This window comes from Myotis nattereri (genome assembly GCF_964212035.1).
Source record: "Myotis nattereri genome assembly, chromosome: 2".
In the NCBI taxonomy this organism is placed as follows: Eukaryota; Metazoa; Chordata; class Mammalia; order Chiroptera; family Vespertilionidae; genus Myotis; species Myotis nattereri.
The window spans coordinates 12,690,026-12,702,506 of record NC_138076.1 but is presented as its reverse complement, the minus strand read 5'-3'; the positions used below and the strand labels follow the sequence as shown (position 1 = coordinate 12,702,506).

Here is a 12,481-nt window from a genome sequence, read left to right as displayed (position 1 = left end):
GTACGCACAGGGGGCGGGGCACGCAGGGCGGAAGCTGGGGGCGGTGAAGGCTGGGCGGCGAGGCTGTCGGGCCGGTTTGGCGCCGGGCCTTGGAGGTAGGGGCCCGGTCCCGGCCCGCGAGTTCCCGGCGTCCAGTACCCGCAGTCGTAGCATGCCCCCGAGGGCCCGGGGACCGCCAGGCGGGCCCGCGTAGAGGAGACGTGGCCACCCCGCGCTCGGGTCCCGGGCGTCCGTCTCCTCCGTGGTGGAAGCACCCCCGGCCTGAGCCGCTGGGAGAGGCCGGCCGGGCCGGCTAGGGCCTCGGGCCCGGGGAGCCGGGGAGGATGAGCTGGCTCTTCCCCCTGACCAAGAGCGCCTCCTCCTCCGCAGCGGGGTCCCCCGGCGGCCTCACCAGCCTCCAGCAGCAGAAGCAGCGCCTGATCGAGTCCCTGCGGAGCTCCCACTCCAGGTGACTGGTCGCTCCCTCTCGGCCGCGAGGAGGAAGGAGGGCGGGCGGGCGGGCGGGCTGGGACGAATCGCACTCGCGGCTCCCGGGCCGGCTCCGCGCCGCTGCCTCTGGTTGATAGACCTCCCTGGGTCCTGGGTGGTGTGTACGCGGGCTCTGGCTTCTCGGACCCCAGTTCAGCGTTTCCCTCCGGACCCTCCCCCGTTGCCCCCCACCCCTCCCCCCCCCCCGCCCCGCCCCGCCACTGCTCAGCTCCTCTCATTCTGACTTGCTCAGCCCTCCTGACACATGGCCGCCGGCTATAATCTGGCTCATGGGCTATTTCCAAGATCCCTCGCTCTGCCCTGCTTCCCTCTTCACTACCCTTTCCCTCTGGCCACCTGATGGCCGCTTTGGCCAAAGTGCGAAGATATTTTACGTGGCCAAAAAGCATTGTGAAGCGCAATGTCCAAGATTCACAAAGAGTGGGAAATGGGGGTGTGGGGGCGGGGGGGGGGGGGTAAAGGAACGGTCGCAACATCCGAGGAAAAGGAAGCCCGAGTTTTTCTCAGCGAGTTGTCCCCTGGGAGTGACATCCTCAATCCTCTTAGGTCTCTAAGTTAAGATCCACGCTGTGCCAGCTCCCCCTCCCCTCGGACAGCCACCAGTCTCGGTGCTTTGCTCACTGTTGTTCTTGCTCCCACCCTCGGGAGCGGTCATAGTCATCATGATGGTTCTGTTGTCTTCCTAGGAGGTTTTCCTTTTCAGCCGGGTCAGGTCAGAAGTATTTTGCAGTTCCAATGATTTCAGCCGTTTCTGCTGTCACCTGGTTTGCTTCTCCTTTTATATTGCAGATACCTGTGGCCTCTAATGGTTTTCAAAAATTAGCACCGCCTCTTTATGTTACCGTATGAATTAATGCAAGTGTATTTACTTAGTAGTGTCACAGCATGCATTTTGATGTAAAGATGTTAACATCGCTCAACCCTAACCTTTTTAAAATAAACTGTTCATTCATTGTAAAGATATGTGTTTAAAGAGAATAAAATTAAGTCCTGTTGACAAACGATTAGAGGCAGTTTTTATCTGTTACTCTACTAATTTTTCCCAAGCAAGTAACTTAAGGTGTAGAATAATTTTAAATTAGATAGATTCGTAAAAATTCACTACAAAATCAATTTGGCTAAAATGAGGCCTATTGCTGATTGAACTTCAGCTGTTTCTTGGTTCTTTTGTCTCAATTGTTCTACTTGTTCAGAACTTTCAAAAGGTAAAAATTTGTGGCATTTAACCAGAAAGAGTAGCATGCTCTTTTATCTAAAGGGGGCTTTCTTTTTGGAAAATTAAGTTCACAGAGTTCTTAGAAGTCTTTTTCTAAATAGAGTTGTGTACTAACCTGTAAGAGCTACTCTTACAAGATATTCTTATGAAAATGACTCATTTTTTTTAATTGAAACAAACATAACAAAAGTTTGTCCCCTCAGAAAGTGCCTCTTGTATGACTATTGATGTACTAAACTTGTACTACTATTGCCAAAATACTTTTTTAGAACCACGCCTTTGGAGTTAATTGCTTTAAGCCTTTAGTATATTCTGTTAAGTATTCTCATTGCTGACAAAATTTTATTCTTTGGGGTTGGAGTTGAATTTTTCAAATATTCCAAAGTCCTTTGCTGCTAAGGCTGGTAAATATGGGAAGCGATTGATCTGAAATGTATTTATCTTTTTGGCCTCCCAAATAAGGTGAGATTCTAAAGCAGTAATTATTAATCTAAGGAGTTCTGAAGTTGGTTAAAGAGGATCTGTAAATGCTTTGAACAAATGCAGAAAGGATCCATTTTATTTATTTTTTGAGCCAGACGTAATGGACGTATAATTGGTCATGTGACATTATCTACATATTTTGTAATGTTATAAAAATTTAACTTTAAGTACTCTTTATTTCTGCAAGTTCTTTTATAAAATACTTGAAATTTGTTGTTGTTGTTGAAATATTACACATTTATAAACTAAACTTGGATAATTAGGAGACAAGTACATTCCAGGAATGGTATGATTCCAGAAAAAATGATATCCACCTATTTTTGTAAAATCTGCCATTTTAACTCATGACATACATGTTAAAGCTAGCTGGTAAAAAATGATCTGTGCAGTATACTACAACTTATACTTAAAAGATTTTGGGGCAGAAGGACACTGATTGGTTATTCTGAAGGTGCACTGTGCAAAAGTTGAAATGTTTTGAATGGTATTTTAATGAATAATATAAAACTTCCTAAATTGTGAATGTGTTGCCTACCTCCCTCATTTTTCATATCTGTCCCTTCTCCAAATGTAAGGTCAACAGCTCTTCCTGACAGTGAAAGTATCCGATTTATTTTTTCTTCCCTTCTTCAGATTTCTGTCCCCCCCACCCCCACCCCTACCCCCCAATTCTCTCATTTACCTTCCAACTCTTCAGTCCGCAGGCCGACGCTCTATTCACTGAGCCAAACCGGTTAGGGCTCCTTCCAACTCTTAAACATTTCATTTTAGGAAAGAGCATGTTGTTTATTCCCTTTCTCTATGAATGTAAACGCCTTTTTTTGTTGTTGTTAACCTTAAGAAATTATTCCTTATCTTCCTCATGCCTCTCCTCCTAAAGGCTAGATGAGTTTTATGTGTATTTCCTCATCTAAGTCTTACTGACAAGGCAAGGTAAATTGGAAACTCGTAGGTGACAACAAAGAGTGTTTAACCAGAGCATAATAATATGTTTGTCTGCCATGAAAATGGAAATTGAGAGTCATGTTGACTAGGCTTAAGTGACATATTCCACCTTCTGAATAACAGGTATCACCATAATTCCAGACTTTCTGGGTAGGAATGGGACTCATTCTGTAGTTCTACTTCCTAAAGAAGCTTGCTCTAAAGCAGCAGTTCTCAACCTGTGGGTCGTGACCATCGGAAAACACATATAGCATATCAGATATTTACATTACGATTCATAACAGTAGCAAAATTACAGTTATGAAGTAGCAACGAAAATAATTTTATGGTTGGGGTCACCACAACATGAGGAACTGTATTAAAGGGTGTCGGCATTAGGAAGGTTGAGAACCACTGCCAAAGCACACTGTTTTGTTTCCCACCCAAATCCTCTTCCCCTGACTTCTTGGGAGAACACCTGTTGTTATCTGGTTATCTGCAAAGCCACCTACTGATTGGAGGCCGTGCTCTTTCAACCCCAGCAAGTAAATAATGATTGTTTACACCAGTGATGATGGTTCAGGTCCTGCTGCTAGTTATTGTGAAAGCAGGCCTGTGAACTTATGGTCAGTGGGAGTTGGAGGAGAGAAGTTGCTGGGGAGCTGTTCAAACATTTTCTCAATTATAAAGATGTCTGAAAGGAAATGTTTTGGATATTGTGCTACATGGACATGTGGAACTGCTTGGATCAGGGGAGGAAGACAGGCTGACTACAGAGTAGAAAGCTGGAATGTCCGTGATGAGATTGTGATGCTGAAGTAACCAGTTCAGGGGCACTTCCTGCCTCTGGACCTCTTACTGTATAACATTAATAACCCCGTACTGTTTAAGCCACTTTCAACCTGGATTTTCAATTAGTTGTAGTTGAAAATGTCCCAGGTGATACTCACTAATCCCAAAATTTAAAGATTCCTCAGAAGTGAAGCCGTTAAGTATTTCCCTGCATTTTCCCTGCAATCAGACAATATTGAAAACTGATGGTCTTAACAGTTACCATCCTAATTATCCTGGTTTCTCTCTCTCTCAGTATCTAAAGGCAGCTTACTTTATTTGTATTTCCTTAGGTCTAAAAGCACAACACGCTGTAAATGGTAACTATTATCTGCAATTAACTATGTAAATTCTAAGTTATAAAATAGTAATCCTTCATTACTTTTTGCTTAGGGATATCAGCTGTCTCAAGCAAAGGATTTCTGCATCATTTTAATAAAGTGGATGATAATTCTGGTGCTATTTTTATTTTATATTCAGTAAGAAAATCTAATTTGGGAATTATGTTTATCAGAATTGCTATCTTTTTTTACTCTGGGATGACTAATAATCTTAATGAAAGAAGCCCTGTACCAGAAGTCAGGAGATCCTGATGTGTCATTAACTGGCAGTGCAAACTTGGGTGTTCACATAACCTTAATAGTCCTGGAGCTACTGGAGTGAGAGGACCGATTGACTACCTGAATTGTTACTGCCACTGGAAAGTCTATAGTTTCCTCAGGTTCCTTGATGTGAACATTGTGTTAGAGATAAAAGACAACATGAATTTGAGCAACATAAATGGAAGTAAGCAAAAGTTATTGACCTTAGGAAAAGCAGCTTGACTAGGTGAATGAAAGCTTTGTAATCAAACGATCATGGATTCCAATTCTGGCTCCAACATATTGTTAGTATGTAGTATATATACTATATACTAACAGTGTGACCTATTGGCAAGCTACTTAATTTCTCTGAGCTTCCATCTGTAAAATTAGGAATTGTGATTCCTCTTGTGCAGGATTGTTGATATTTAAGTATTATACTAGTATATAATCATTTATTGTTGTCTCTGGCACATAGTAAGCTTATGACAAATTACTTCCCTTTTACTACTGCATAGAATTAGTGTGCCTGGAGCCATTACTTCTTAACCGACATGCATATTGCCTCTTAGTCCTAGCTTATTGTTTATGAATCCCTCACCAGCCTACCTAAAGCTCATCTACCTCTGGCAGGACTACATCTGACTTCCCATTCAGAAAGCAAGTCCATTCCAGAGTTTCTACACAAAAGCAATGCATGCATTTTGAAGGATGTTAGATATAGTACATGTAAAGAAACTAGAATATTCTCTGGCACACAGTAGGTACTCTGTAAATGGCAATTATCTTTATTTTAAAAACTAGAGACCCGGTACACAAAAACTTGTGCACTGGGGGGGGGGGGGGGGAGGGTCCCCTGGGTCCCCTCAGCCCGGCCTGTGCCCTCTTGCAGTCTGGGACCCCTCGGGAGATAACGACCTGCTGGCTTAGGCCTGCTCCCGGGTGGCAGAGGGCAGGCCCAATCCCTAGGTGCAGCCCCTGGTCGGGCTCAGAGCAGGGCCGATTGGGGAGTTGGGGCGCCGCCTCCTGTCATGCACAGAGCAGGGCATATTGGGAGGTTGTGATGCCACCCTCAGTCACGCTCAGGGTAGGGCCGATTGGGGGGTTGGGGCACCGCCCCCTGTCACACTGAAGGCAGGGTCGATGGGGAGGTTGCAGCGCCACCCCTTCACGCACAGAGCAGGGCCCATCGGGGTTGGGGAGCTCCCCCCGTCACGCACAGAGCAGGGCCGATCAAGTGGTTGAGGAGCTCCGCCCTGTCACTCACAGAGTAGGGCTGATAGGGGATTTGGGGCACCGCCCCCTGTCACAGAGCAGGGCGGATCAGGGGGTTGGCGCGCCACCACTGTCACACTCAGGGCAGGGCCGATGGGGAGGTTATGGCTCTACCCCGTCACACACAGAGTAGGGCCGATCAGGGGGTTGGGGCGCTGCACCCTGTCACACACACAGCCGCAGGGCGATCAGGGGGTTGGGGAGCTCCCCCCTATCAGGCACAGAGCAGGGCTGATCAGGGGGTTGGGGCGCCTTCTCCTGTCACGAACAGAGCAGAGCGGGTAGGGAGGTTGTGGCCCCACCCCCTGTCACACACAGAGCTGCAGGGCAATCAGGGGGTTTGGGCGCTGCCCCCTGTCACACTGATCCTGGTGCCGGGAGGCCTCTCGGCTCCGCTGATCCCGGTGCTGGGAGGCATATTACCCTTTTACTATATAGGATAGAGGCCTGGTGCACAGGTGGGTGCCGGCTGGTTTTCCCTGAAGGGTGTCCTGGATCAGGGTAGGGGTCCCCACTGGGGTGTCTGGCCAGCCTGGGTGAGGGGATGATGGCTGTTTGCAGCTGGTCACACATCCTTCAGGGTGGGGGTCCCCACTGGGGTGCCTGGCCAGCCTGGGTGAGGGGCTGAGGGCTGTTTTCAGGCTGGCGGGTGACTGAAGCTCCCAACTGCTCCTTTTTTTCTTTCTTCTTTTTTTTTTTTATTCTGGGCCAGCTTTAGCTCTGGCTCCAGCTCTGAGGCCTCTGCTGCTGAAAGCAGGTATCTGGTTGGTTTGGGTTCTATAATCGAAACAATGTATAACTCCAGCTCTGAGATCCTGGCCAGCTGAAAGCAGGTTTCTGGGGTTTTGTTTAGCTTCTATATTTGTTACAATGTTTCAAACTGCAAGTTCAGAGGCTGGCAAGGCAGGCGGGGAACGTTGGTTTCCTCGTCACTGAAGCAAGCAAGCCTCATGTTCACTTCCAGCTGCCTGGCTGCCGGCCGCCATCTTGGCTGGCAGTTAATTTGCATATTGCCCTGATTAGCCAATGGGAAGGGTAGTGGTCGTATGCCAATTACCATGTTTCTCTTTTATTAGATAGGATATTAGTACCAATCTTCATATTCTTAAATTATTTGAAATTTCCTATTGTTGCCAGCCCCTGAGTACATTGCCAACATTTCTAATTTGAGATTTTTTTTCATTAAATTTTTCAAATTTCCAATTAAAAAAATAGACTTTATTAATTTAAGCAATTTTAGGTTCACAACAAAACTGAGCAGCAGGTACAGAGATTTCCTATATGGTCCTTGCCCCTTCCAACTTGTCTTTTAACATAGGAAGCTCTGGAAAGATTTGGCAACTGTTCCCACATAACAATATGTATTAGCTTTGAGTTGAAGAGTAGCTGTTCCCTTACTAGTCTGCCTCTTGTCCATTTTACCAGTTTGCAGTCACTCCCTATTGTACTACAGGAAGCTGTCTTCACTCATTACATTATTTAACAATTATAGGTATTTGAGATTAAAACTTCCTTATGGAAGGAAATAATCATATATATATATATATATATATATATATATATATATATATATGGCTAATATGCAAATTGTCCCTGCTGGGGTTTGACCAGAAGTTCGATCGCTCGCTATGATGTGTGCTGACCACCAGGGGGCGGCGTGGAATGAAGGCAGGCCCGGGCTGGCAGCTGAAACGCCTCGATCGGCCCTGATTGGTGGCCAGGCCTAGGGACTCTATCCATGCTGAATTTTGTGCACTGGGCCTCTAGTGTTGCAATAAAAAATCCAAAAATCTGCTATGCCTTAGCCTATTGAAGCTACAGAATCTATAAAATGTCAACATTTTGACTCTAAATGGATGTTGAGCTCATAGTACACTTCAAAAATTATGTATATCAAAGACCATAATTAAGTGAATTTTAATTTGATACATTAAATCTTATAGTCTGTTTATAACCAGTGATTGAAAGTTATAATTGTGAAGTATATGATACAATATAGTAGGTTGCCATTTAAGAAAAAGTTTCCTAAATCCTATATAATAAAAACCCAGTGATCATAACAGCAGAACGACCACTCGACCAGTCACTATGAGGTACACTGATCACCTTTTGGTTCCCCGGCCTGCAGGCTCCTATTGCTGATGGCAAAGGGAGAAATAGGGTGGGTGGCAGTGGGGGACAGGACTGGTGAGTGGGTGGAGCATCCGACCTCTTAGTCCCTCCTCCCAGCCCGCAGGCTCCGATAGCTGCTGGCGAATGGGAACCAGGGTGGGTGGCCAGGGTGGGTGGCGTCGAGATGGCCCTGATCACAGGCTAGGCCTAGGGACTGTACCCGGGCCTCTAGTAGAATCATTACAGCTCAGATGCTATCTCTAGTTAATTTCCCCTTAGTAGTATCAGTCAATACCTACCTTAAAAAAAAAGTTACCAGGCAGTCATTTCTCTCTCCATTGTTAATTAAACCCAGCCACATCTACCTCTCCCCTCCTACTCAGGAACTCCTAAGCTGTCTCTACTCTCTGCTCACCTGAGCCAAGTCCTGGTCACCCTGGTTACACTGGGTCTTCCCTGCTACTGCTGGGTTCTAAGTCTCCTCTCTGCCTCCAGTCTTCTTCCCTTAATTTGTTTCTTCCACGTGGCTGCCAGTGCATCTTTCTAAAATTCAAGCGTGGCTGTGTTATTCCTTTCAGGAGATCCCCAAAGTACAGCCTCCTTAGCTAGGTGTCTGGTTTTCATAGAAGATGGTTATGTAACTGATGAAAAGGTGTCAAAGACAAAGAAGTTGTAAAGTTTCTTTAATGGCCAAAGATACAGAGACTATTAGAGACCGGTGTTCCTCCTTTCTGAAGCTTTCCTTATGGTGTTTACTCTGCCTAGAATGTACACTTCATTTCCTGGATTTCACTTTCCTGAGTGTTAGCTCTAATTTGACTTCTATGTGTAGTTCAGATATGATTTTTTTCCCTAGAAGACCTCGCTGCTACCAGTGTTGCGGTTCTTAGGTTCCCCGAGATGGAAATTGAGAGGAAACCCCAGAGGAATTCTGAACTGGCTCAGGGGCTGGCCCTGCTTGGCTGCTTTCATAAGCTGGGGACATAAGCTTGCGCCGAAAGGTGGGCTTTTTTACAAAGGTGCTGGGGTCCAACCCCAGCAGGTCCAGGGGTCCCCAAAGGTGTGGATGGAGTCGGCGAAAAAGGAATGACACGGAGACAGCGTTCAGTTGATCAGCAGCCTAGCCAGGATCTCTAGCCAGGATCTCCAGCCAAGTTCTGGTCTGGATCTCCAGCGAAGTTCTGGTTTGGATCTCCAGCCAGGTTCTGTGTCCATGTTCTCTTGCTAGGTTCTCCAGGTTCTCCAGCCAGGTTCTGTAGCCATGTTCCCTCGCTAGGTTCTTCAGCCAGGTTCTGTCCAGGGTTCTAGTCAGGTTCTGTAGCCAAGTTCCCTCGCTAGGTTCTCCAGCCAGGTTCTGTCCAGGTTCTCAAGCCAGGTTCAGTCACCAGGTTCTAGTCAGGTTCTCTTGCCAATTTCTGTAGTCAGGTTCAGTCCAGGATCTTTTGCCATGTTCTCTCGCTAGGTTCTGTCTCTAGGTTCTGAGGCCAGTTTCTGTCCAGGATCTTTTGCCATGTTTTCTCCAGCGAAGTTCTTCTATCTCTAGAGAACGTTCTGTGTAGGTTCTGTGCCTCCTGGTTCTGTCTTCTTAGTTCTGTGTTCTAAGTTCTGAGTCTTGCTGTCTTGTTACATCTGTATTTATACCAGTTGATTCAATCCTATCAATCTCTATTACAAAGGTTAGCGCGTTTCTTATCTCCATTCCAGGGAGTAAAGATTATGTAGCTTAAGCATGATTGTTCGTAGTTAAAGTGATTAATTACCCGCCTGGCACTTAGTTGAGGGGTTTTATTCCCTCCCTAACTTCAGGGGAAAATCCCTACCTGGGGAAACAACCTTTCTCAGGTTTTAACCTTGGTTAAAACACATAGTGCCAAGAAGGTGAGCAAACATATTAAGAACAGTATGCCATATATGCCAGGTCCTTTGAAACAGCAAGGATGGACCGGCTCCCGGCACAAAGGCAGGCTTGAAGAATTTTCCATTATAGATTCTGGTGACTTCCTTTTCCAGCTGCTTTGTTTAATAACTATGTTGGCTCCTGGGCTGTGGGGGCAAGCTGGCTAACTGCTTATTATGCCACCCTAAGAAAGGTTGTTTAGTGGTCGCACCTTGGGGTTAGTAGTTTAAACAGGCAGTTCAGAAGGGATATAAAATTAGTTACTTCTGTGCTTTTGAGTAGGAAGTGGAGGGGTTTGCAGTCAGCTAATTATTTTCCAGTCCTGTGGCCAAGTCCCTATGCTGTCTCACCACAACCCCCACCCGTTTGATGAGGTGGTTTTTTCTGTGTTCCTATAGCTCTTTGCACATCTGTCATTAGTAGCCTGTGTGTTCTACAGAGCACTGTTCAAAAGGTATTGTGAAATAAATCCATGTTAGACATATTAGAAATCAAACACTTTAGAATTTCTCAAAGCCTTTAATAGGCCTAAGTGCATTAGTATTCTCCAGGATAAGGATCAGTTTTATTTATTTATTTATTTTTTTAAATATATATATGTATTTTTTAATGTAATACATTTATTTATTTATTTATTTTAAATTTATTGCTTAAAGTATTACAAAGGGTATTACATATGTGTCCATTTTATCCCCCCGCCCTAGACAGTCCCCTAGCCTCCCCTATCCCCCAATGTCTTATGTCCACTGGTTATGCTTATATGCATGCATACAAGTCCTTTAGTTGATCTCTTACCCCCCTACCTCCTGCCCCCCAACCCTCCCCGGCCTTCCCGCTGCAGTTTGACAATCTGTTTGAGGCAGCTCTGCCTCTGTATCTATTATTGTTCAAAAGTTTATAATGGTCTCTATTATCCATGAATGAGTGAGATCATGTGGTATTTTTCCTTCATTGACTGGCTTATTTCACTTAGCTTATATATTTTATTGATTTTTTACAGAGAGGAAGGGAAAGGGATAGAGAGTTAGAAACATCGATCAGCTGCCTCCTGCACACTCCCCCCTGGGGATGTGCCTGCAACCAAGGTACATGCCCTTGACCGGAATCGAACCCGGGACTCTTCAGTCCCCAGGCCAACGCTCTATCCAGTGAGCCAAACCGGCTAGGGCAGGATCAGTTTTATATCGTGTGTGTGTGTGTGTGTGTGTGTGTGTGTGTGTGTATGTAAGTGTAAGCGAGTGCCACTTTCTGTTGTTCCTGTGAGGATTTTAATTTCATGAATATATAGTCTTTGCTCAATTAACTCTGTTTCCTTGAGTTTCTGTGTTTTGGCTTGCTGAGTTTGGAGCATGCCTAGCATTGTTTGGTTTTGTTCAAACCTTTCAGATGTGTTTGTTTCTGTATTTGGGGTTCCTTGTTGACTTGTTTGAGGATACTTAACTATTTATCATAGCCTGCCTCTGGTGGTGAATGAAAAATGACTTGCTCCCATATGGGACAAGCCACCTCAGGCTACTTCACTGCTATTCCGGGTGCTCTGTGCTGGCTGGCACAGTCCTGGGAAGAGTGCTCTAGCATGCAGTGCTGTTACAGGTCTCCCTTTCCATTACCCTAAAAGCTGCTCCTGCTCTGCCCGCCACACTCCTGGTTTGCATTGACTTGAGCTTGGAGGACCTTCAAACTGCTCCACTTTGCATTGGTTTTATGTTTTGGATTGTCATTAGGTTCTGTATTTACTACTATCTTTTCCTTTCCTTTTTCCTCAACTCTAATCACATTTTTTTAATCTTGCAGGGATTCTTCCAAACTGCTTTTCTGCTTATGGCACTACTTGCCTTGTAGCAATGTTATAGATTTGCTTTTAAAGTCTGTTTTGATATTCCTGGAGATTTAGATAAAAAGGGGAAGTTGTCTATTCTCCTATAATCTTTATTTACATGTGAATCCTTCATTTATTCACCTATAAACAGTCCTTTAGTTACCCATGGGAAATGCATGGTATCAGTACCTTGAGCTCTTTAGTTACTTGACTATTTCTTCATGTCATGTGTGTCTCTTCAGAGCCAACACCATACAATATTCATCTCTATTTGTATTTCCTTGCAAGATGCTGTAAAATGGTAGCTGTTTCAGTTGAACCAAGTTTTACCTATTAAATCCAAGTTTACAGAAAATATAAAGTAGAAGATGAATGATTGTTCTACAAAAGGAATCTTTTAACCATAATTAGTGCCTCTTGCATTTCAGGGTACATTTGTTTACAGTTTTAGGGACTATTAAAGAAATGAAGATTCCAGTTAGTCATACATTCTGACTAACAAAGTTATCTGTTGTTTCAGCTTTCTTTAGTCCCAGATTTAGAGCCACTGAGGTAAAACCATACTACTACACTTGTCTCAGAAAACCTAGAAAAGAAAATTATTAATGGGGCATCGTTTAAATTTTCTCTTGTGGTGTGATTACAGTATTGCTTTAAAATATTGTATGTTTATTTACACCTGAAGTAGTACTGCCTGTCAGCATAAAGATGTGGTTGTAAGAATGTTTATCAGAACATGGTTCACAGTAGTAAAAATTGGAAACAACCTAAATATCTAAAAGTAGAGAATAGGTTAAACAATATGCTAGAATATTATGCTGTCATTAATTGTGGTGACAGTGAATTGAACATTT

At 44.6% G+C, this 12,481-nt stretch overlaps 1 protein-coding gene across 2 annotated transcripts in view; it reads left to right on the top strand.

The window, feature by feature from the left end:
* The first annotated feature begins 6 nt into the window (after positions 1 to 6).
* The window catches only part of VPS37A (VPS37A subunit of ESCRT-I), a 39,108-nt gene continuing 26,633 nt past the window's right edge, over positions 7 to 12,481 (top strand). The window contains exon 1 of one of the 2 annotated variants that reach the window (XM_081084733.1): positions 7 to 448. In XM_081084733.1, coding sequence (XP_080940859.1) covers positions 324 to 448 — 125 coding nt within the window. In that variant the 5' untranslated portion in view covers positions 7 to 323. The remainder of the gene's footprint in view (positions 449 to 12,481) is intronic. The other variant, XM_081084734.1, reaches the window with a different exon arrangement.